The sequence below is a fragment of the Ursus arctos genome, unplaced genomic scaffold (genome assembly GCF_023065955.2).
Source record: "Ursus arctos isolate Adak ecotype North America unplaced genomic scaffold, UrsArc2.0 scaffold_22, whole genome shotgun sequence".
NCBI lineage: Eukaryota > Metazoa > Chordata > Mammalia > Carnivora > Ursidae > Ursus > Ursus arctos.
Genome location: NW_026622897.1, coordinates 34,261,304 through 34,282,529, shown reverse-complemented (window position 1 = coordinate 34,282,529; position 21,226 = coordinate 34,261,304). Strand labels below are relative to the sequence as shown.

The 21,226-nt window shown below is 34.8% G+C and overlaps 1 protein-coding gene across 2 annotated transcripts; it reads left to right on the top strand.

Annotated features, from left to right (window-relative positions):
* The first annotated feature begins 489 nt into the window (after window positions 1-489).
* Window positions 490-20,865, top strand: FAM76B (family with sequence similarity 76 member B). 2 transcript variants are annotated; one of them, XM_026505309.4, is made up of 10 exons: window positions 490-915; window positions 1,743-1,807; window positions 2,680-2,734; window positions 3,772-3,927; window positions 5,724-5,923; window positions 9,352-9,399; window positions 9,647-9,727; window positions 10,389-10,521; window positions 13,074-13,175; window positions 18,193-20,865. In XM_026505309.4, exons 1-10 carry the CDS (start codon window positions 829-831, stop codon window positions 18,280-18,282), a joined length of 1,017 nt encoding a protein of 338 aa, XP_026361094.1. In that variant the 5' UTR covers window positions 490-828; the 3' UTR covers window positions 18,283-20,865. The 2 variants fall into 2 exon arrangements, with proteins under 2 accessions (XP_026361094.1, XP_026361093.1); XM_026505308.4 differs by having other exon boundaries at window positions 491-915; window positions 10,386-10,521.
* The last annotated feature ends 361 nt before the right edge of the window (window positions 20,866-21,226 follow it).

Genomic DNA, 21,226 nt, shown 5'->3' with positions numbered 1-21,226 from the left:
ACATGGGCCACGGGTTGTGTTGTCTCCAATGGCAATCAAATAGAATGACTGAAACAGAATAAAAGCGAGTGCGAAGTTCAAACACTCCATCAGTTCCCTTGGACTAAACGCCGGAGAGAGCGTGAGCTCGACTCGGAGACGCCTCTCTAGGTGAAGTACTTAGCTTTTGACCAATAACAAATAGAATCAGGAGGAGCTTTAGTGATTTGGTCCAATAGAAGTTAAGGGGAAAAAAGAGTGGAGGCAGAGAGTAAACCTTCATGAACACTTGCCCAATTGGATGGGGGTGGTCTCACCCAAACCTGGGACTGGCTGCTATGTACAGGCGCTACCGGGGCCTTTGGGCGGGGCGAGTTTGAAGCGGATTTCGCGCGCTGACAGCGTCGGGCCGTCATTGGCCAGCAACTTCCTCCCTTTGTGGGAGCTTCCAGCGTAGCCTGGGTTAGGGGTTGGGAGGAGCGACCGGGTGACGCAGTTGCCTTCCCAGCCAATCAGAGATGGGGAAGGGAGGCCGAGAAGGAAGCGGATCCACTGCCGCGCAGCTAAACCGCATCGAACTATCCTCTTCGTCTCCCTCCGCCGCTACAGGGGCCTAAGCGGGAGCGGCTGGGACAGCGTCACTGAGAGGGCTGGGGGCGGAAGTGGAGGCGGAGGGAGACGGTGCAGACCGCAGGGCCTTGGGCCTTCGCGGCGAGGCTCTGGTGGGCGCGAGGCAGGGGAGGGGGAGGAGGAGGAGCCCGCGGCCCGGGCGGCGGCGGCGGCGCCCGAGTTCCCCGTAGGGCCCCGCCTTGGAGCGGGCGGCGGTGGAGGAGGAGACTGAGGAGCAGGATGGCGGCCTCGGCCCTGTACGCCTGCACCAAGTGTACCCAGCGCTATCCCTTCGAGGAGCTCTCCCAGGGCCAGCAGCTCTGCAAGGTCCGTGGGCGCTGGGCGGCGGGCGGGGTTTCCTCGGCCAGAGCCCGAGGGAACTGGGTGTCCGCTGCACTGCAGCCCGGCTCTCTTCGCCGGCGCCTTGGGGGCTTGGAGCTCTTTCTTGCTTCCTCAACCGGGACCCCTTTATCCGAGGACGTGGGCATCAGATGGGAGGGGCCCCTGAGGGGAAGACAAAATTCTGCCCTCTTCCTGTCGGCCCAGAAGGGGGCCGGGCCCCCACCAACATTCAGGGGTCTCAGGGGTGGGGCTGAGTGAGGCGGCAGCCACCTGTCTATGCCGCAGAGACCCTGGGGTGGAGATGTTTTCATCTCGGTTTTCTGCCTGGACTGTCCTCTCCTTCCACCGGGAGGCAGGGGACGGTTTTTGCACTTTCTTGCTAGGAACCTGAAGCCGCAAAGCTGATGGCATCCTTCTTCCCTGTCCAGGAAAGCGAAGCGACTGGTTTGGGGACAGAATGCTCTATGATTTGGAGCTCCTCCCATCCCATTAAAGCCGGGATGCTGTCTGTGAGCAACGGTGCAAAATTTTAAGTAGTTTCACATTTAACCAACCCTTGAAATCGGCCCTGACAGCTTTCTTAATTTATTTGTAGCATACCCCCCACATCAAATAAAGACAAAGACACCTATGCCTTTCCTAAAGAAATATGCTGTAATTGGCTGCTTATATGATAAATTACTCAATTGTGTACGTTGCAGGACAGGTATTATTGATGTTTTAGGAATTTGACTAGGTTGTGTAACAATTTTCTACTAGAAAAGTGAAATTTAGGACGTTGAGATAGATACTAACGTATTGTCTTATTACAGGAATGTCGGATTGCGCATCCTATTGTAAAATGTACTTACTGCAGATCAGAATTTCAGCAAGAGAGGTTTGTATACTAAACAGTTTTTGATAAAGACACCATTGTCTGTAAGGAATACTGGGGGGTTGTAATCCCGTATTTGTGGTATTATATGGTTTAGCTTCTTAAATTTTAAGTTGTAAACCTTGTATATGTGGTGGGAGAGACCATGTTGACAAAAAATTAATGACTTTTATAGCTAGACTTCAGTTTACACGTGAGGAAATGAAGAATAAATTATTGCATGGAAAATGTACAGCCTCGCTGACTAAAAATGCAAATATAAAGTTACTATTGAGCTGTAAAAAATGACAAGACATTAGTGCTGACATGGATCTGAAGAAAGGTCTATAATGTTACCAACTATCTTCGAAGGGTGAAATCTAGTAACTTGTTACCAGTGGAAGAACAGCACATTTTAACAGGGTGATTCCTGTTAAAGGATCAGAGCACATATAAGAGCGTAGCCTAAGGAGAAGAACAAGTAATTTCTTCATAAGTAGATAACTGGCATCATAATAGTGGAGAAAGCCCAGAGGAAGGTTAGGTAGGCACTGAGATGTAAGGCTGTGCTTAAACAGTGGCAGATGTGAAGATTTTGGAACTTAGGTAGGAAGCATTAGGATTTTCTTTCTTTTTTTTTTTTTTTTGGTTTTGTTTCCTTTACCAAAAGATACACAATAAAAATGTTTAAAAACATTTATTATTTATCTGAAGTTAATGAGAGAAGAGAAAATGTGTGAAATACATATCCCTAAAAAGATCCTTGGTCTGTATTAGAAGTTTTAAGAACTACTAAAGCAAATAGATATAAACTGTATTTGCTTTAGTTCGACAGTGTGCTAATAACCTCAGAAAGCTATGTAATTTTGATCATCTATATTCAATTTCCTTTTCAGCAAAACTAATACAATTTGTAAGAAGTGTGCTCAAAATGTGAAGCAATTTGGCACGGTAAGTCTTACATTTTTATTTCATGTTATTGTTACTAGTCAGTGTTTTTCACAAAATGGACTTTGTAAAAAATATGTATTGTTATGTGTCCTTAAATATTCAACATATTAAAATATTCCAGGAAAGAAATTTTCTGTAGACAGTCTGATTGGAGAATGACAACATTTAAAAACAGTCATATTATGTGCATGTTTTGTGTATATTGAATTTCAGTGTGAAATGTATGATTTTATTCTTTAAAGACTCAAATATAACAAACTCCTGGTTATGGAGAACCCACTTATCTATAAAGTTTGCATAATCATACTTTCCCCCCCCCTCTTCGGAACCTCCAACAGTTTTTATATAGTAACACAGTACAGGCATTTATTCGCAAAAGTCATGACATTATGCTAGTATAAATTTTTTTCACATGTATATGACAGTCATTATTGGTATAGTACAGTCATGATTAGTCAAAGTGCTGGCCTTAAGGTTCTTTAAAATCCTGAATTTGTCTTTTGAGTATCAAAGAAAATCAAGGTATGTTTGTTATAGTTTAGGTTGAATATGCTTGTGCCAATTCTTAAGTTGAAAGCTCATATGTAATGTATATTGTTTTCATCATCTATAGCTGTATATGATGAAATGTCATTAAATGTATTTTTAATAAATGAAACAGTAATAAGAGTAATTAGGATATTAAATTAGTTCATACTCCTAAATACTTAATACACAAAACTTTTCTATGAGTGTGTATCTTTATTTTCATTCTTTGAGATCTTTTTCATATGTAGCTTTTATGTAACATACTATCCAATCATAAATACATTTCTCATGATCTTATTTAATAGCATTAACAAAAAGTTGCATAACTCTAGAAATAAATGTTAGTAAATGAAAGGAACATGATGAATGTCATTAAATATGACAGGGTAACATACTTGACAGAAAAATTTTTTATCTGTTTCCTTAATTAGTTCCAGAAATACATATTTTATGTGGCAAATTTTTAATATTTTTACATATCTCAGTTAAAATGTATATCTGCTTTTCAGCCTAAGCCTTGTCAGTACTGTAACATAATTGCAGCATTTATTGGTACAAAATGTCAGCGTTGTACAAATTCAGAAAAAAAATATGGACCTCCTCAGACCTGTGAACAGTGCAAACAACAATGTGCTTTTGATCGCAAGGAGGAAGGAAGAAGAAAGGTATTTATATTATGATATCCTCGGGAAATTAAATGAAACACACGGGTTGGGAGTTATTTTAATGAATACACTACTGCTACATGACGTAGCCTTTGGATCCCTGAAAACAGTTAAGATGGAAGTGCAGAAACATTGCATTTTCTCTGTGTTTGCATTATACATAGATTTATGTTGATCACTTGAGATTACTGTATTTTTAAAAAATACTCTGTGATAGCTATTCTGTACTATTTGGTTATCCAACGTTTTGTTCGGGAGAATTACTAACTGCTTTTAAATCCTTTCTGCTACTTATCCTTTTGCTGGTTACTTGAAGTTGCTGGTGTGAAAAAAATACCTGATGGCACATTAAAACGTATAATTCAAAGTTAGTCTCGTGCCTTTTGACTTGGGGCTCATGTTCTCAACTATTGTTTGTTTTTCTCTACCTACAGTGACTTAAAAAGTATGTGTGTGCCTGTGGCATTCCTCTGCTGATCCGCATTCACTAGGCCTCCTGTTGTCTGTCAGTTTCAGTTGAGTTGGAGGATGACTGTCTCTTTGAGAAGCTCCCCCAGGTTCTTCTACAGCAGTATATGTACCCTAGTTGTAAGACATGTTCCTCCAGCACTTCTTGTGTGAACAAGTAGAAGAAAGAAACTTAATTTTATTTTTATAGGGTTTAGTCTTAATTTTGGGAAGAAGTCTCTTTTCCTCCCCCTTGACACATGTATATGATCTTCATTATCCCTGATAGATAGGTTCTCTTAAGTTGCTGCAAACACTGAATTAGAGAATATTGAACTATTGCTTCAAAGGGGGCAATATAGGATTAGGTTCTTGCCTCTGGTCACAACATGGTAATCATTTGATCAATACTTAATCTTGTTTTGTGGATGTTTCTCTTCAGAGACATCTTACTTAATATAAACTGTTGTTCGATTTCATTGAAGTCATGACAAATAGCACTATATGCCTGATGGAACTTATCCAAGATATGTATTTTCTACATAAGGTATATCACAGCCTTCTTGCACTAAAGAACACTATACATCACTTCAGCACTACACTTGGGGACCATTACAAGCAGTGGAATCACCAATAGAAAGCACAGATGCGAAAACATGGCACTAAATAGACCGTGAAAAGGACACTTGTTTATGGTGTAAGAGCTAAAAGAAGGCGGCCATGGAGTGTCACCTTGTTAAACCTCTGCAGGGAATGTTTCCTGTCCGGCTACAGAAATTTTTTGTTGCTTTGTGCTTGTTCGTGAATGATCATGAAAGCACTGCAAGTTGATTTGGAGGTTACAGATAAATTTTAGCAAGTAGGTGTTGAATTTGCAAATGGGGAAAACCTGTGGATAATGAGAATCAAATGTATATGTCATTCAAGCTCTCCTTATTTCTATAAACTAACAATTTTCACTGTAGTGGGAATTACTTTTTCATTTTAGTAATTACACATTGACCTAAGAATTCAGGCTGGTGCTTAGGTAAGATACTTTGAAGTATGTCAATTTATGCTTATTTCCCAGTAATAAGAAAACAAACTTTTCTCTCAGAATTAAAAAATGCCTCAAAACTAATGGAAGTCCATAGATCATCCTCACCAATTTTATGACATACCGAATGAGCATTTTCCCAAGTTTCATAAAAGTTTAATTTTATTTCCATTTTGCAACTGTGTGTGCATGTGTGTGTGTGAGAGAGCGCGCACGTGAGTGCACGCCTGCACTAGAAGTTGAATAGTTTATTTTTCACTTAAACTCAGTTTATAGGTACGCTTAATCTAATACAGATATTTTCTTTAAAAAGGTTGATGGAAAGTTATTATGCTGGCTCTGTACTTTATCATACAAGAGAGTTTTACAGAAGACAAAAGAACAAAGGAAGAGCCTGGGATCTTCACATTCAAACTCATCTTCTTCATCTCTTACCGACAAAGACCAGCATCATTCAAAACACCACCACCACCATCATCACCATCACCATCGTCACAGCAGTAGCCATCACAAGTAAGTACTTCGAAATCAAGTTTTCTAAAAACTTCTTGGCATTTTAATGCCATGTATTGGTGTTTAACTTTTTGCAAATACTACTTTTGTGCAAGTCTAGTTTCTACTGTATATGGTAAGCTTCTTGAGTGTTTAGGGCCTTTTCCCTACTTTATTCAGTATACAGGCACACTTTCTTTTATCACATTTTTGCTTTATTGTGCTTCACAGATACTGCATTTTTTACAAATTGAGGGGTTGTGGTAACCCCACATTGAGCAAGTCTGTGGGCACCGTTTTCCAACAGCATTTACTCACTTCACATTTCTGCATCACATTTTGGTAGTTCTCACAATATTTCAGATTTTTTCCTTATTATGTTTGTCATGGTGATCTGTGATCAGTGATTCATGACTTGTTGAAAGCTTAGATGATATTAGCATTTTTTTAGCAATAATTTTTTAATTACTTTTAAGGTATGTAATTGTTTTAGATGTAATGCTCTTGCACACTTAATAGACTATAGAATGGTATAAACATCAGTTAGGTGCACTGGGATACAAACAATTTATTTGACTTGCTTTATTGAAATATTATTTATATTTCATGGTCTAGAACCCAACCCACAGTATCTTTGAGGTAAGCCTGTATAAAATTATACACTTGGAGTGTGTTTAGCTGTTTACTGTAAAAATAAAGATAGGACATTAAGGGAATTACGTAAAATTATGGTCATACGAAGTAAAAATACAAGTACACCAGAGTTAATACGTAATTGGTTTATGTTATCAAAGCCCTCGATATTCTTTTTTTGTTTAAATAACTGTTAGGATTTTACTTGTAAAAATTGTATTTGCAGTTACAAATACAAATTATGAAGTTATATTTACTAGTGACTAGGATATGTACATTCAATATTTTTGTAGAACAGATTGAGACTATCTGTTCTACAAAAATATTGAATGTACATATCCTTTGATCATGATAGAAGCGTTCTAAATCTTGAAGTTTCCAAAAGTATGAAAAATAATCTTTTAAATTAGCAATACGTTGCTTCTTTTTTTAAAACACATAGGCAGGAATTCTATTCAAATATAAACAACTACTTGATTTTTAAAATGCTTTCGGAGGAAAAACGTATATAGTGGTAATATGTGTGTAGCATAAAGTTTTTTGAACTGTGGTTTTAGTCTTTATGGAAAAATCAAACTATTAAAGCACACATTAAACACAAAATGGATAAAACAGGAATGTGATAACCAATTTTCAGAAGAACTTGTTTTTTCCCAAATTTCTCAAGTCTTTAAAGTTCCAGGTAGATAAAATACAATTTCATTTATAGAAAATTGATGCCTACAACATTTAAGAACACATTTTTAGAATATAATGTAGTGCTAATTAACAAGATTTGATTCTAAATTGTAGGCAAGCACATATTATGAAGTTTTATCGAGGTACTGATGTTTACTTAGTAGCAATTTTTCCACTTGCCTTACCCTGTTGTAGTGCTTTCTGCATGTCACAGTGGTGGAATGCATAGTGACTTCTAATCTGGGTCTTCTGAGGAAATCTTGTGGTGCTTCTGTCAGACTGTCTCAAGGAACAAAGGAACATAAATCTTTCTTGGTTTTGCTTCTTTAAGAAAAACTGTGACAAAGTAACTATCACAGACCTACTCCTGAAACTTAACTGAAGGGTCCCTTTCCCCCCTGTCCTTTATAGATACATTTTTCTTAGTGTGTCATAGGACACACCCAGAGTATGTTTATAAAGATCAAATTCTGTGACAGTAACTTAATCTTTAGAAAGAATAACAGGTGTCAAAAGTAAAAGCAATAAGGATGGTATTGACTTTTAATTTTTTTCCTTTCATTGCTTAAGAAATAGAAGTACTATTTTGTATTTGATGGATATAGACCATTTAATGAGTAGGCATCCAGTTTGTGAGGTTCTATTTTAAGTTTAGTAGAACAGTTGGAGGAGTGTACATATTGTGATATATAGTGATGGGTGGCGATAGAGGAGAGCAAAACCAGATCGGTCTGGATCCAGGAATGGCCACCTCAGAAAGCAAAGATGCGAATTCCAAGTGTTTTTGTTAAGCCATTAGTAATGTGATTGTTCTTACTTTGAGATCTGGATAGTGCTGTTAATTCATGTGTGATTATATGGTTTGCTAATGCTTTTGATGGAATTTGTAAAAGAAAGGGCATCTGAGTTCCTCAGTAGGGTTGCCATTTATTGCCACAAATAAAGAATAACTCAGGTTTATAGAATTACAGCATTTTTCCCCAACTTGGTATTTATTTACAGCTGAGTTTTAAGAACATGGTCTGATTGTTTCTTTTCTTTTTTTTTTTTTTACTTTTGCTTGAAAAACTTATACAGCTACAGTAGTACATATTATACTCATAAATATTTGTACATATTTTTATTTATTGTATGTGTGCTAGTAATGTATGAAGTGCTTTTATGTATATAAACTCATTTAAGTCTGATGCCCTATAAGTTATAAATTATACCTGTTTCACAGATGAGGGAACTAAGGCTCAGGAATTTTAAGTAACTGGCAAAAGGTCATACATCCTAGGTCTTTTAACATCTTACATTGTATAAATATGTGGCGTCTGGTATGTAGGAGGTGCTCTATACATGTCAAATCAATAAAGTAGGGGTTAATGCAGGATTGGCTGATATGCAACTACAGGAAAACTTCTAGGTTTCATAGTGAATTATAAAGTCATTATTAGTGGTACAGCATAATGGAAAAGAATTAGTAATACAGCATTTAATTATAAGTAAAAGTAAAATCAGTTCTTACTATGAAATTTTCCAGTATTTTCAGCATGTCTGTTCCACATTACTGACTAAAGAAACATCTAGAGACTTTGGAGAGGGTTCTTAGGAAAACTAGGAAAGAAACAAATTAAGATATTTTCTGGTTCAACTTGACACACTATTCTGAACAACTTGAGTTACTCCAAAGGAGGAATCTCCAGATAGGATTATTAGGAAGGCCTTAACTTTAAAGATAGAACATTTCCTGTCTGAAATAGTAAAGGCAGCCTAGGTATGATGATTGTCATACTTTATAATTATAGAACCTTATCGTGGTGGGTTTCATGCTTATATACCCCAACTCTTAGTATGATATTAAATTGACTTTTGGAAAATGATCTGATTAAAAAGAGCATTTAATACCTATCATTTAATGCCTATCACTGTACCTTTGTTAAAGAACTTAGTAGCAATTGGCTAGCAGTTATTTGAATCGAACTTATCTCAACAGAATGTGATTTATTCACTATATATTAGCTTAGTTCAAAAACTTACATGCATTCTCTGAACAAAAGATTCTAAACATATGTAATTTGAGTCCATTAGGAAGAATGTTGTTAAAGATAGATGTATTAAATGTTGTTGTTAGATATCATTTGTATATTTTTCAGAATCAGCAGCCTGAGTCCAGAACAAGAGCAGGGACTGTGGAAACAGAGGTAAATATGTTAACATATTTTCTGAAGCATTTTGATATATATTACATATATGGATACACACACACATATACACACACATACATACACACACATATATATTATTTAATGTGATATCTCTTTAACTTTGTTATTTATGCTTTTAAAAAATCAATAATATTCAGTAATATTTTAGGGGAAGAAGAATAACTTATCACTTGGTGCCTCTGCTCTTTTCACTCTAATTATTCTTATTAATGTTTGGTTTCAGCCATAAATCCTCTGCAGCAATTCAGAATGAAACTCCAAAGAAAAAGCCCAAATTGGAATCTAAGCCATCTAATGGAGATAGGTAAAAATGAATTCCTTTAGCGCTACGAAAGATTCAAGTTAGTTGAACAGTTACAGTTGATTGCCAGTTATTACTAGGTAAAAGAATAGAAACATGTATCTTCTGCATTGACTTTTTGAGTCACCTAGAAAAGTAACCATAATTAGTTAAAATTTTTAACTTAATTTTGGCAATAAGCAAGTGGCACTGAACTGTTCTATTTGGGGAATACATTGGGTTTTGAAAAAAGAACAAATCTGAATAGAACATTCTCTTGATCTTAATTATTCTTCAGTGAAACACAAATCTAAAAATCTTATTGTGATGTTTTAAATTGACCTGCTTGGAAAATGTATATAAATTTAAAGTATTATGAGCGTGAGTTTGTTTTTAGTTCATTAGCCAAAAGTTTGCTGATGTTACTGTACAAATTGGCTGCCTATTGCTTTACACTAGAAGTATTGACCCCCTAAAAGCTAATACTGAATTATATTTCTGCAGGTGTATGTAATGTGTGCCATTAGTAAGGTAATTTGCCAGTTGCATCCATTTCTGTCAGGTACATATTTTTTTGCATTAGCCTTAAGGATGTTTGTGGAATTGTCTAATTTATGCAATTTGAACACCTGCTAATTTTCCTTCTACTTCATTTAACTGTGTTTTACTTTTTTCTTTTTAGTAGCTCTATAAATCAGTCAGCAGATAGTGGGGGAACAGACAATTTTGTCCTTATAAGTCAACTGAAAGAAGAAGTGATGTCACTTAAACGTCTCTTACAGCAGAGAGACCAGACCATTTTAGAAAAAGATAAAAAGGTAAGAACATGGTTCACTGAAGCCTGGTAAGATTGACATCTTGAGTTTTGCTTAAAAATGCAAGTTTTATTAGACTTTAATAATTTGGTAATGTGCATGATTCTTATAAGACATTACAAAAACCAAATTGGAACATAAGCCATCTAAAGAAGGTAGGTAAAAATGGTCTTTCAGAATTAACTGAGAGCTAATTAGAATTGTAATAATTTCTGAACATTAGTTTCCAATAAGCCTGTAGTTTAAAAATAAGCCTAATATCTTAATTTGAAAATGACACGTAAATGGAATATTATGTAAATTCTTGTGATTTGAGAAAGTAGTTGAGTATAGTCTTTGACATACTTTGGGAATTTCCTGTGTGGTAGTCAGTGATTAGTAATAGGTGTCTAAGATCATTTTATAGGAACTAAGTGTACTTCTGAGGACTTTGTCAGATTAGGAGGATCAAATATATGTTGTCAATTTAATGAAAAGTTCTTGAGCAGAATGTTTTCACATCTTTGGTCCTCACTTTTTTAAAAATGGGAGTATTAATACCATCTCAGGAGATGGTTGTTAGGGTTAAATGAAAATATAAAGTACTTACTACAGCTCCTGCCATGTATAAGAGCTCATAGCTGCTATTTCTGATGTTGGATCGTCTTCAAGGGTAAAGCCAACTTTTGTACTTGTTAATAGTCTTAGACTGTTCTAGAGTTTGACTTATTTCAAATGCCTTATGCAGTAGGAAAACACTAAAAACATTCCTTTTAAAATTATGAATAAGACTTGATTATAAATATGTGTATGAATTATCTCTATTTCTGAGTATCCGTAGTGATGCTTGAATCTGAGCTTCGCGTTTAACAACTTTTGTGTTAAATTTTCCCGAGCCTTAATGGTTAGTGGATTAAAATTTATTTTAATAGATTTGTATCTCAGTTTAAGCAAATTCAGTGTATGAAATTTAGGATTGACATGAGATAAAAATAGGATAGTTAGGAGTGTCTTACTTTTTATGGTTCTTTTTTGATTAACAGAATTTTTTGAATTAATGAGCTTTTATGGAAATTTGTTTTATGCACAAAATTTTAGAGACATTTCTATTGCACAAAGATTTATCTATATTAACCTAGGTAATCTAGGTAGAAGTTGAATAAAATAGTAAATTTGCTGTAAAGGAACAATTCCAAAACCAAGTAGTAATGCATTGTGAAATTTTGACTTTTTTTCCATAGCGTGACTCCTCTGTGTTAGTGCAGTTTGTTGAAAGTTTTCTGCTTTTGTTAATGTTCCTTTAAAAGAAATAATGGAAATGGAAATAAGCAGTATTGTAAGGAAAATGATAATTCTAAACCTAAAATAGCTACATATTTACTATTTTTTTCTTATAATGTAAATCTAAGGCAACCAAGATATTTTCTTAAATTTATTTCATTTTATTCAGTGACTTCTGGACCAGCCATGTATCCTATAGTGATTATGAGGATACAAATATGAATAAATAAATTGGACACGATCCTTATCTTCCAGAGATTCATAATCTGAAGGCAACACACAATGGAGTGACAAGAATAATTATCTTAGCTGATCTGATGTGAATTGACATTTCAGAACAGGAATTCCTTTGTAATGTAGTAAACAGAGAGAGAATTCAGTTATTCTTTGAATTTGGCAGAAGCAAGGGCTTTTATTCAGACAATAAGAATATTCTACACCATGACTTCCATTCTCTTTTTGCTGTTACATATCTATACAAAAAAGAACATGCAAACCTTTAAAGTTTATATATAATAAAAACCATTTAAGCTTTCTTATCCATGGTTCTGATTATGAAACTAATATCAAGTTATTTTTTAGTTCAAGGTCTTAAGGATTTTGTGTTTTTATGTATGTCATTGATATTTAAGAAAATGTAGCTTCCTCAAACCACTGATTTTTTTTCTTACATTTGTCTAAGTTAGCAGAAATTTTAAATTAACTCCCTTTTCTTTCTCATTCCATGTTAGTTGTATTTCTGTACTTTGTTCTCCATTTTACCTCAAGTCTTAGGTAGTATTGGATTCGTAATTCTGGATGTGAATTTTAAAGTAAAAGCAGTACAGCTCATGGTTGATAAAACCACTCCTCTTTGTACTTGCCCAGTGTGAAATTTTCATCTTTTGCCATTGAAGGATTATTTTAACCTGAAACCACTTTTAACATTTACTTTGTTTATATATAATATGAAGTATGTTGTAACTGAAGCATTTTTCCCTGGTATGAGCTATTAAACTTTCCTGTTGGCATACCAGTAGTGAAGCCGTCTTTAAATTGAAACAATAAAAGGCATCTTCTCAAAAGTTTTACTGACAGTTCAGTATTATCTTAACTTTAAAATATAATAAAGTAGAATTTCATTTCACAAAATAGAAACTCTAAATAAGTTATAAACCTCAGGAAACTGCTGACATCTTCCACTTCTATAATGAGTTGTGAATTTATAATGAAGAATGTTTAAAATGATATGTTTGTGCATGTATATTTTTTTACACATGCGTGTATATAAATTTATATGCCTATCTGTTTCTCAGTTAACTGAACTAAAGGCGGACTTTCAATACCAAGAGTCAAATTTGAGAACAAAGATGAACAGTATGGAAAAAGCTCACAAAGAAACTGTGGAACAACTTCAGGTAAATGACATTATTTATACGAGCTGTTAGGCAAGGAGGGCTAACCTTGCTTAATTGTTAATGTTGTCTTAGACTGGTATTAGTATCCCTATTTGATGTGTAGTTGGTGCATTTTCAACTTCAATTTTGACTTTTTAAAGATTTTTTTATTTACTCATTTGAGATAGCAAGAGCAGGAGCAGGGAAAGGGGGAGAAACAGACTCCTTGCTGAGTGGGGAGCCCATCACGGGGCTTGATCCCGGGACCTGGAGATTTTGACCTGTGCCAGAGGCAGATGCTTAACCAACTGAGCCACCCTGGCATCCCTGATTTTGACTTTTTACCACTTCTTAATCCTGCTCCCATTAAGAGTTATTACTTGAAATCACTTGATAAGGGGATTCAGTATATTAATTCTGAAAACTTGCCTTAACTTGTTATGGGGTTTTCAGAGGAGGATCCAGTGGAGTATGTTCAGTTGATCATTGCATGAAAAACAAAAAATTAAAGATCAGATTTATGAAAGTAAGGTGAAAATAAGGTCTTTAGAACATTGTGCAATCATTCTTATTTCTTCCCAGAGAATGGGAAGGGAGGTGGCGAACAAAACCAATTTTCAGGGCCCTCAAGTGGAGGAAATTTATGCTACATGCAGTAATGAAAGACAAAGGAGTTCACTTTAACTTTTGTGCTGTGATTTTCAAAGTGCCAGATAGGATTCTGTGTGCTGTAGCAGGGAGCCTCTAGTGATCAAGGCCAAGGCCAGGCTCCCAAGAGTCCTGCAAGGTATACTCAGGAGGATTTCAATATGCAGAACAATTGAATGGTGAAGCCAGGAGTTACCATAGTGACAGGGTAGTATCTGATGTCCGGCATGCAGATATGAGAGCATCCAGCAGGGATAGACATTACTCCCTTATTTAAGCCTTTTCTCACCTTGGTTTCATAAATTTAGAAATCAGACCACACTAAATTAATTACATGTTCTGTCAATTTATACATTCTGACATCTGAGGAATTAATCCTTTAATTAATCTTTTAAACTTTAATAGTTTTAAGTCTTAAAAGCATAGAGGATGCATGCCAGCACATAGAGTTTAGACTTCATGGGAGAACGCAGCTTGGGAAGGAAGGGAGTAGTAGTGCCCTGAGGTTTTTGGGTTTTTTGTGTTTTTTTTTTCATTGTAAAACCAGGCTATATGTGCTATTCTTGCCTTTTGGTTTGTATTCTTCATACTTCTCTGAGGTAGCTTAAATTGCATGAAATTGTAAAATAGATTTAAGAACGTGAATTTCAGTTACAGCCCAGTCTTAACATTGGTCCTACAAAGAGTTTTAAAGAGAAACTTTGTGTAGAGCCTGGCACATAGTAGGCACTCAAATAATTTGTTGAATGAGTGTTGATTTATGGAGGTGTCTGTCTGCCTTCTGTCCTGAGAAATTGCCCATATAATTGGGGTTCTTGGACATTATCATCCACCAGTATATATTTGCTTTCTAATTTTCTTATTTTTCTCATTCAGTTATTAATGCTGAATGATTATCTGGCAACAGAATCTTCTGCATGATGATCTCTGATTTAAAGTGGTGTAACCAAAACTCTGGAGTAAATCCAGAAGCGAGGTAACAGAAAAACTGTGACCAATACTTAAATTTATGATACAACTTAGTACACCTCACTGTCCAAAAGAGCAGTTTTTTGTTTTATTTTGTTGTTGTAAACAGAGGGGACCTTCTCTTTGACATCTTAGCCTGATTGGTAGCTTAAGCCTGATAACTCTTCTTGATCAGTAGCTGAACTTCCATGTAACAGAATAGCAACTAATGTTTTGATAGAAGTATGACATTTCTAACATGAATTTACATAGGCTGTCTTATTTGCTCTTTACAGTAACTTTGAGTTCCATTTTACAGATGAAATGGTGGTCACATAATTAATCAGAACTGACATAGAAACCTGTATCTTGTGACTCAGATTAAACTACTTTCTCTTGTGTTCCTACCTCCTCAGGTCACCTAGGTTTCTGTTCCTTGTAATCAGACCACTTCCCTATACCTTTTGTGTTAATTGCTGAAGACATTCTGTTACAGTTGTGTACCCTCTTTTAACTGTAGTCCCTTCAGCAACCATGTACTAGTAGGTTTTCCATTTAGTTGAGTAAACAGTTAACTATTTTTCTTAACTTTTTGTCATAACAAACAACCCTGTAGCAGAAAATTCACTATGTTCTAATAGTTCTCAAAACATTTTAAACTATTAAACCTGGGAAATAAGCAGTGAGCAGCAGAAGAGAAAATTGTGCAAAATACCAAAGTAAACAAACAACCTAAGTTGTCTAACAAGAATACCAAATAAAAAATCTACTTTTTGTTCAAGAGTGAAGTTAATGAAGGGGGGAAGGGGATTAAGATTTGAGTGCCTGCTATGTATCATCCTCTGTGTTGGGCTAAGTGTTTTATATACTTGATTAGTTCTTTCAACTCCTCTTGAGGTGGTGGTGAGGTTTCTGTCTCACCAACAAGAAAATCGACTTCAGGTTACACAGTAGGATCAGTGTTACTCCAGATAGTCAGTGTTTAGGCCAGTGTTTCTAAACATTTTTAGCTTAACTTGTTAAGAGTTTTAAATTATTTGATTTTTGCAGGGTGCATAATAAAGAACTAACATTAGGATAAAAAATTTTAAATACATACATATTTAAGTACATTGTAAAATACATTTTTTATGTACCTAAATTAGAATAAGACACATTTGGACTTACCTCCATTTAACAACTGATACATTGTTTTCTTAAGGGCTTTTTTCTTACATAATTTATCAGCAAATTTATTACTGCTGCAATTAGGAGACTGAATATATAAATGCCAATTGAAAATTAGCTGCTAAAAAATTAAAAGGGAAAACTGCTTTCAACACCTAATGTTTGAGTTCTTGTGTTTCATACTTAGAATATGAAAATTATAAACTCTTTGATTTTTGTGTTTGCTTCTTATTGGTGACTGAGAAAAGATAATTTGAATATTGTCAGTATAAAGGTTTTGGATAAATATAACTTACAGATCTGATGGCGATTTCTTTGAACCACATTTGCAAACACCATTTTTTTATCCCCTTCATTAATCTGTATTTTAAAATCTCTGTTAAGATTTCTGTTATTTTTGGCAAAGAGAATCTGTTATAGTTACAAATTAACATGTAGCTAACAATAAAAAGAAAACAATTTAAAACTATTACACTGACTAGGACTGGTCAGCTGAGTGATAAACCAGTTGATCATAAGTGTACTCACTTGACTTACTGCTAACTACCAGGCATTCTCATTATTTGTCTTCTGAGTTTCTCAAACTACTTAAAGGGAAAACAAAGTCCTATGAAATTCTTTGTGATTTTCTAGATTTAAAATTGAAATCAAGTTTGAAATTAAAACTTTTTTTTTTTTTTTAAAGAGGGCTGGGGGCTGGGGGCTGAGGGACAGAGGGAGAGAACCTTAAGCAGACTCCATGCCCAGCACAGAGTCCGACGTGGACCTCGATCTCATGACCCTGAGATCATGACCTTAAGTTGAAATTAAGAGTTGGACGCTTAACTGACTGAGCCATCCAAGCGCCCCTGAAATTGAAACTTTTAATTACCACCTTATTTAAAAACTATTGAATAGAGAGAAATGCAGTTAATCAGGCAGTCGAACATAAAAATGGTTAGGTTTGCAAATATGAAACCGTTCTAAGAATATTTGCATTTAGGAGGTAATAGGTATTGGGGAGAGTTTGGTTGAAGAAAGATGGGGGAGTGGAAGTACAAAGCTTTAGAAAAGGTTTATGTTTCATGAAACTGGTTTAAGATGGTGTACAGAGAAGGCAGAGTGTTATCTTGCCATACAAAGGCCAAAGTTAAGTAGAAGATGAAGCACTGAGGTTAAAAGAATATATTATCTAGATAATAAAAAATTTTGAGACTTGTGAAGGAAAATAAATGCTTTTCCTACATAAACCAGAGGAAAAATTTTGTTGCTTTTAGGGCAGCACTCAGATTCTAGGCTGTTGTCAACACTGTCCCTACTTTGGCTCAAAAACTCCAGAAGTGTTTGATCATTGATATATTTGTAGATATGGAGTGTTCTTATTACCTGTGTTTCCACAGTTAAGAGATCGCATAGGGAGACAAAGGCAGTCAAAATATGAAAGTACTCACTTGAAGGTCTCTCTTCACACATTCCTCTTCACTAAACACTGGTGATTGTCCTAGTGCTTTGGCTCAAGGACAGTGTCTTTGCCGGTTGGAACATTTGAATGAAGGACACATTCAGTTCAGATCAGCGGCAAGGTGAAACTTGGAATCTTTGAAAAATAATTTCATCTTTTCACAGGTCTGAAAACAATGATGTGTAGATGTTCCAATTACATGAAAGCCAGTACCTAAAGACTGTTATGGCAATTAAAGAAACAAAAATGAGATCAGAGAGGGCATTTCTGATGGGTGCTTCAAAAAAAATTAGTTGAATAGCATTAAGTTGAGAAGGTCCCTTTGGCAAAGTGATAAAGTGTGAATATTTTTGCAAAATGGACCTCTTTTGCTTATTCTATAAATAGGTAAACATCAAATGGAAGACTTTGTATAGTTTGTTGGGCAGTATTCCTCCCAAATCATTATTTGAGTCATTAATTATAAAATTTATTTTCATAGTTTTCATTTTATCTTTAAGTTAAAGAGCCAGACATTTTTTCCTTATTTAAAATTTGACCCTCTCTTATGTGAATTGCTTAAGTTGCCTTTTTTCTAACTGATTGTATCTTTGGACAACAGTTACACTAATATCGACATTTACAAAGGGGGCTGATAAACCAGTCTAGAATTTTCCTTCTTCATATCCAGCATTAAAGAGATGAACCTTAATCTACCAACTCTTTCATCTGGTCTTAGTGTTTAAATGAAATCTTGTTGTATAAGTGAAAAGAACAGTATTAAATAAGTAGTATTCTTCAACATGACTTAATATTTCAAGCATTTTTCATCTGAAATGTTTTTGTCTCCCACAGGCCAAAAACAGAGAACTACTCAAACAGGTCGCAGCATTGTCAAAGGGTAAAAAGTTTGACAAAAGTGGAAGCATACTAACGTCCCCTTGAGAAAGTAGTTATTCATGTAGTGTTTCTGCTGAAAATGTAAATTTGAGAAAAATTCTGTGAAGCCCTTAAATTCTGTGTAGTGGAGAAATATTTTTGCACACCAGATGAATTGGCGTGTTTCCTATTCACTTTTGTAACTGATATACAGCATTTTTTAAGTTGTAAAACGTTCAAATAAAACTTCAACTGGCTTGAAGTTACTTTTTAATGATTTGATATCCAGGAACTTTTTTGCCAGCAATAGTATTAAACACTTGTAAAGGAGTGCATGAGTCGTGCTCTTTATAAAATGCAACATGCAATAATAGAGTAGATTACAGTGTTCAGAAGTCAGAGCAGCAGGGCTTTCGGTTTGTTTTGTTTTTTGTTTTACACTATGCTGATTTCAGATAAACAGTTTTCAATTAGAAATACAAAAACTTTTAAACAAGGAAAATGGTAAACACTGGTTTTTTGGGAATTGTGTTTTTACTTTGCATCAACATGAATTTAGGAGAAAATCATGGTGCTTTTATTAAATGAACTTCAGAGTATATGTAAATATGTTTTTAAAAGTTACATCATTAACATTAATTAGTAAACTAGTATTTTCATTATTGGTATAGGAATTAATGTTTATTGTACAGTATCCAAGGTAAAATGTGTTCTGTTTTGTATAAACTACTGTAGATTTTTACTTACAAGTGCCTTTTTGCCACCTAATGTTTTTATTTATAGGAATGCTGATCTTTTGTACATACAGTTTGTTTTAAAATCATGTTTAATAAATGTTTGTATATAAATGCATATGTACAGAAGCCTATTCAAAAGGAAATCAAAGTTGTTAGTAAAATGTTTGAGATTGCATTAAGAACTGATAATGCGTATAGACTCTAGATGATTTTGTGGTTTGTTTCTGTGTGATATGAGAAGCTGTTGGTCACTGAATTCATTGAATTATGTAAAAATACTTCCCCAAAGATTTAATTTTAAATCATTTCTGATAGAGTAATTTTATTTTTTATGTCATGGCTTCATGTTCATATTTCGTGAGTTACATGTTCTGCTTTATTTTTCTTTTATAAAGTTTTTAAAAATTTTTAATTTTTCTGCAGTGGTCCATATATCTGCTTTCCCTATAATATGTGGTTATCTAAGTTAATATTTATGTACACCATGTTTGATTTGTAAGTTTAAAACAAATCTGGAAAAATTTAAATAACTTAAATCAATCCATGAGTATCTTTGAATAAATTGGAATCTACTGTAAGATACAGGCACTATTTATAAGAAAATTATATCAGAGTCTTTAAAATTGTCTATAAAAGGTTAATGTAGGTTGGGATACGTTATGTAAAGTTATTGACTATTTTCTGGTCCAGTGGTTTTCAGCCTTTAATGGAATTGATCTCCTTAATAAATGCCAGTTCAGACCTTTAGTTCAATTGTACAGCTAGATATACTTTGTAGAGTGGGAGAGAGTTCCTTCTCTTCGGAATTCATGGGTAAGGATAAATTTGTTTTAAGTAAACTGTTATTAAATTTATTAATTTTTAAGTTGTTTTTAAAGAATGATTATGACTGTCAGGTCAAAGATCATCTTTCCTCAGAACACAAGATGATTATAATAATTGTTTTTAACATAACTGATGTTTCAGGAGATGATTCCTGCAGTTTTTCATTATATGTTGATATCAAATAATTCTTTAACCAATTTGAAAACATTATTATCTAGGGTAATTTTGAAATAATATAGCAAAAGATTGAATCAGTCAGACTTGACTTGGAAAAATTAAACCAATTTATTTTTATGAGCTCTTCATGCAATAATCTTCCTAAATTCAGTACTCTCAACAATGATAGATAATACCTTCTTAACACAGATTTTAATGTTTGCAGGATTTGCTAAATTCCTAAGATAGTCATTACCTTTCTTTAAAATTTATAATGTTTTATATTCTGGTTTCATAGCCATTTATCAATCCACAGTGCTCATTATGGTTTTAAAATAAACTGTGTAATAGTTCTTATAACATGTTGGAGCTGCTACTAAAAACCAAGGTGCCCCTTCCCCCTTTTTTAGGAAACAGATTAAAAATTGAAAATCAGTCTCAATAATTAACCTTTGTAAATTCCAAGGCTAAAACTTTTTAGGGGCTTCACAGTATTTAGTCCTAATTAAATGCCCTCTCTTTATTCCATGACCTTACTTTATAACTTAATTTTTTTGCAATTGTATAAACTAGTAATTGAGTCCCAGTCCTGGATCTGTAGTGTATTGACATAATGAGCTGATATTCTTTAAATGTGGCCCTGTAAGGAGATACTATGGTGTGCCGTATTGTGCTTTTTAGCCCGTTTTCAGCTATTAATTAGCATTTACCAGTGAGGGTCATTTTGGCCCAAGTTATTTATGTATTACTAGCCTGTGAATATTGCAGTTCTTTTTAGATTGTATTGGTCTAAATATGCATTCTCCAGTGAACCTGGTAAGCTGTTCACATGTATAGACTATTGAAATACTGTACTTGTACACATCTGACTGTTGACATTTTGTACTTTTTTCTAAATCCAATATTTCACAATAAAAACTTGTCAAAAGTATTGTATTAGTTTTCTATTGCTTCTGCAACAAATTACCATAAGCTTAGTGGCTTAAAACAGCAAAGATTAATTCTCAGTTCTGGAGGCCAGAAGTCCAACATCAGTTTTACTAGGCTAATGTCAAAATGTCAGCAGAGCTGGTTCCTTCTGGAGGCTCTAGGGGAAAATCTGTTTTCCTGCCGTTTCCAGCTTTTGGAGCTGCATTCCTTGTGTTCTTTGGCCCTTTTCCCCTTCCTCCATCTTCAGAGCTAAAAAATGTACATCTTCAAGTCTCTCTAGCCCTGTCATCATGTGGTCTTCTCTCTTTGGTTATGGTATCTCCTTCTACTCCCTCTTATAAGGACATCATTGGGCCCACCTG

Coding starts and splice junctions, on each gene's coding strand:
- FAM76B (XM_026505308.4), top strand. CDS start 829: ATGGCGGCCTCGGCCCTGTACGCCTGCACCAAGTGTACCCAGCGCTAT. Junction 9,728..10,385: donor AAGCCATCTAATGGAGATAG/GTAAAAATGAAT, acceptor TTTTCTTTTTAG/TAGCTCTATAAATCAGTCAG. Junction 13,176..18,192: donor AAACTGTGGAACAACTTCAG/GTAAATGACATT, acceptor TGTCTCCCACAG/GCCAAAAACAGAGAACTACT.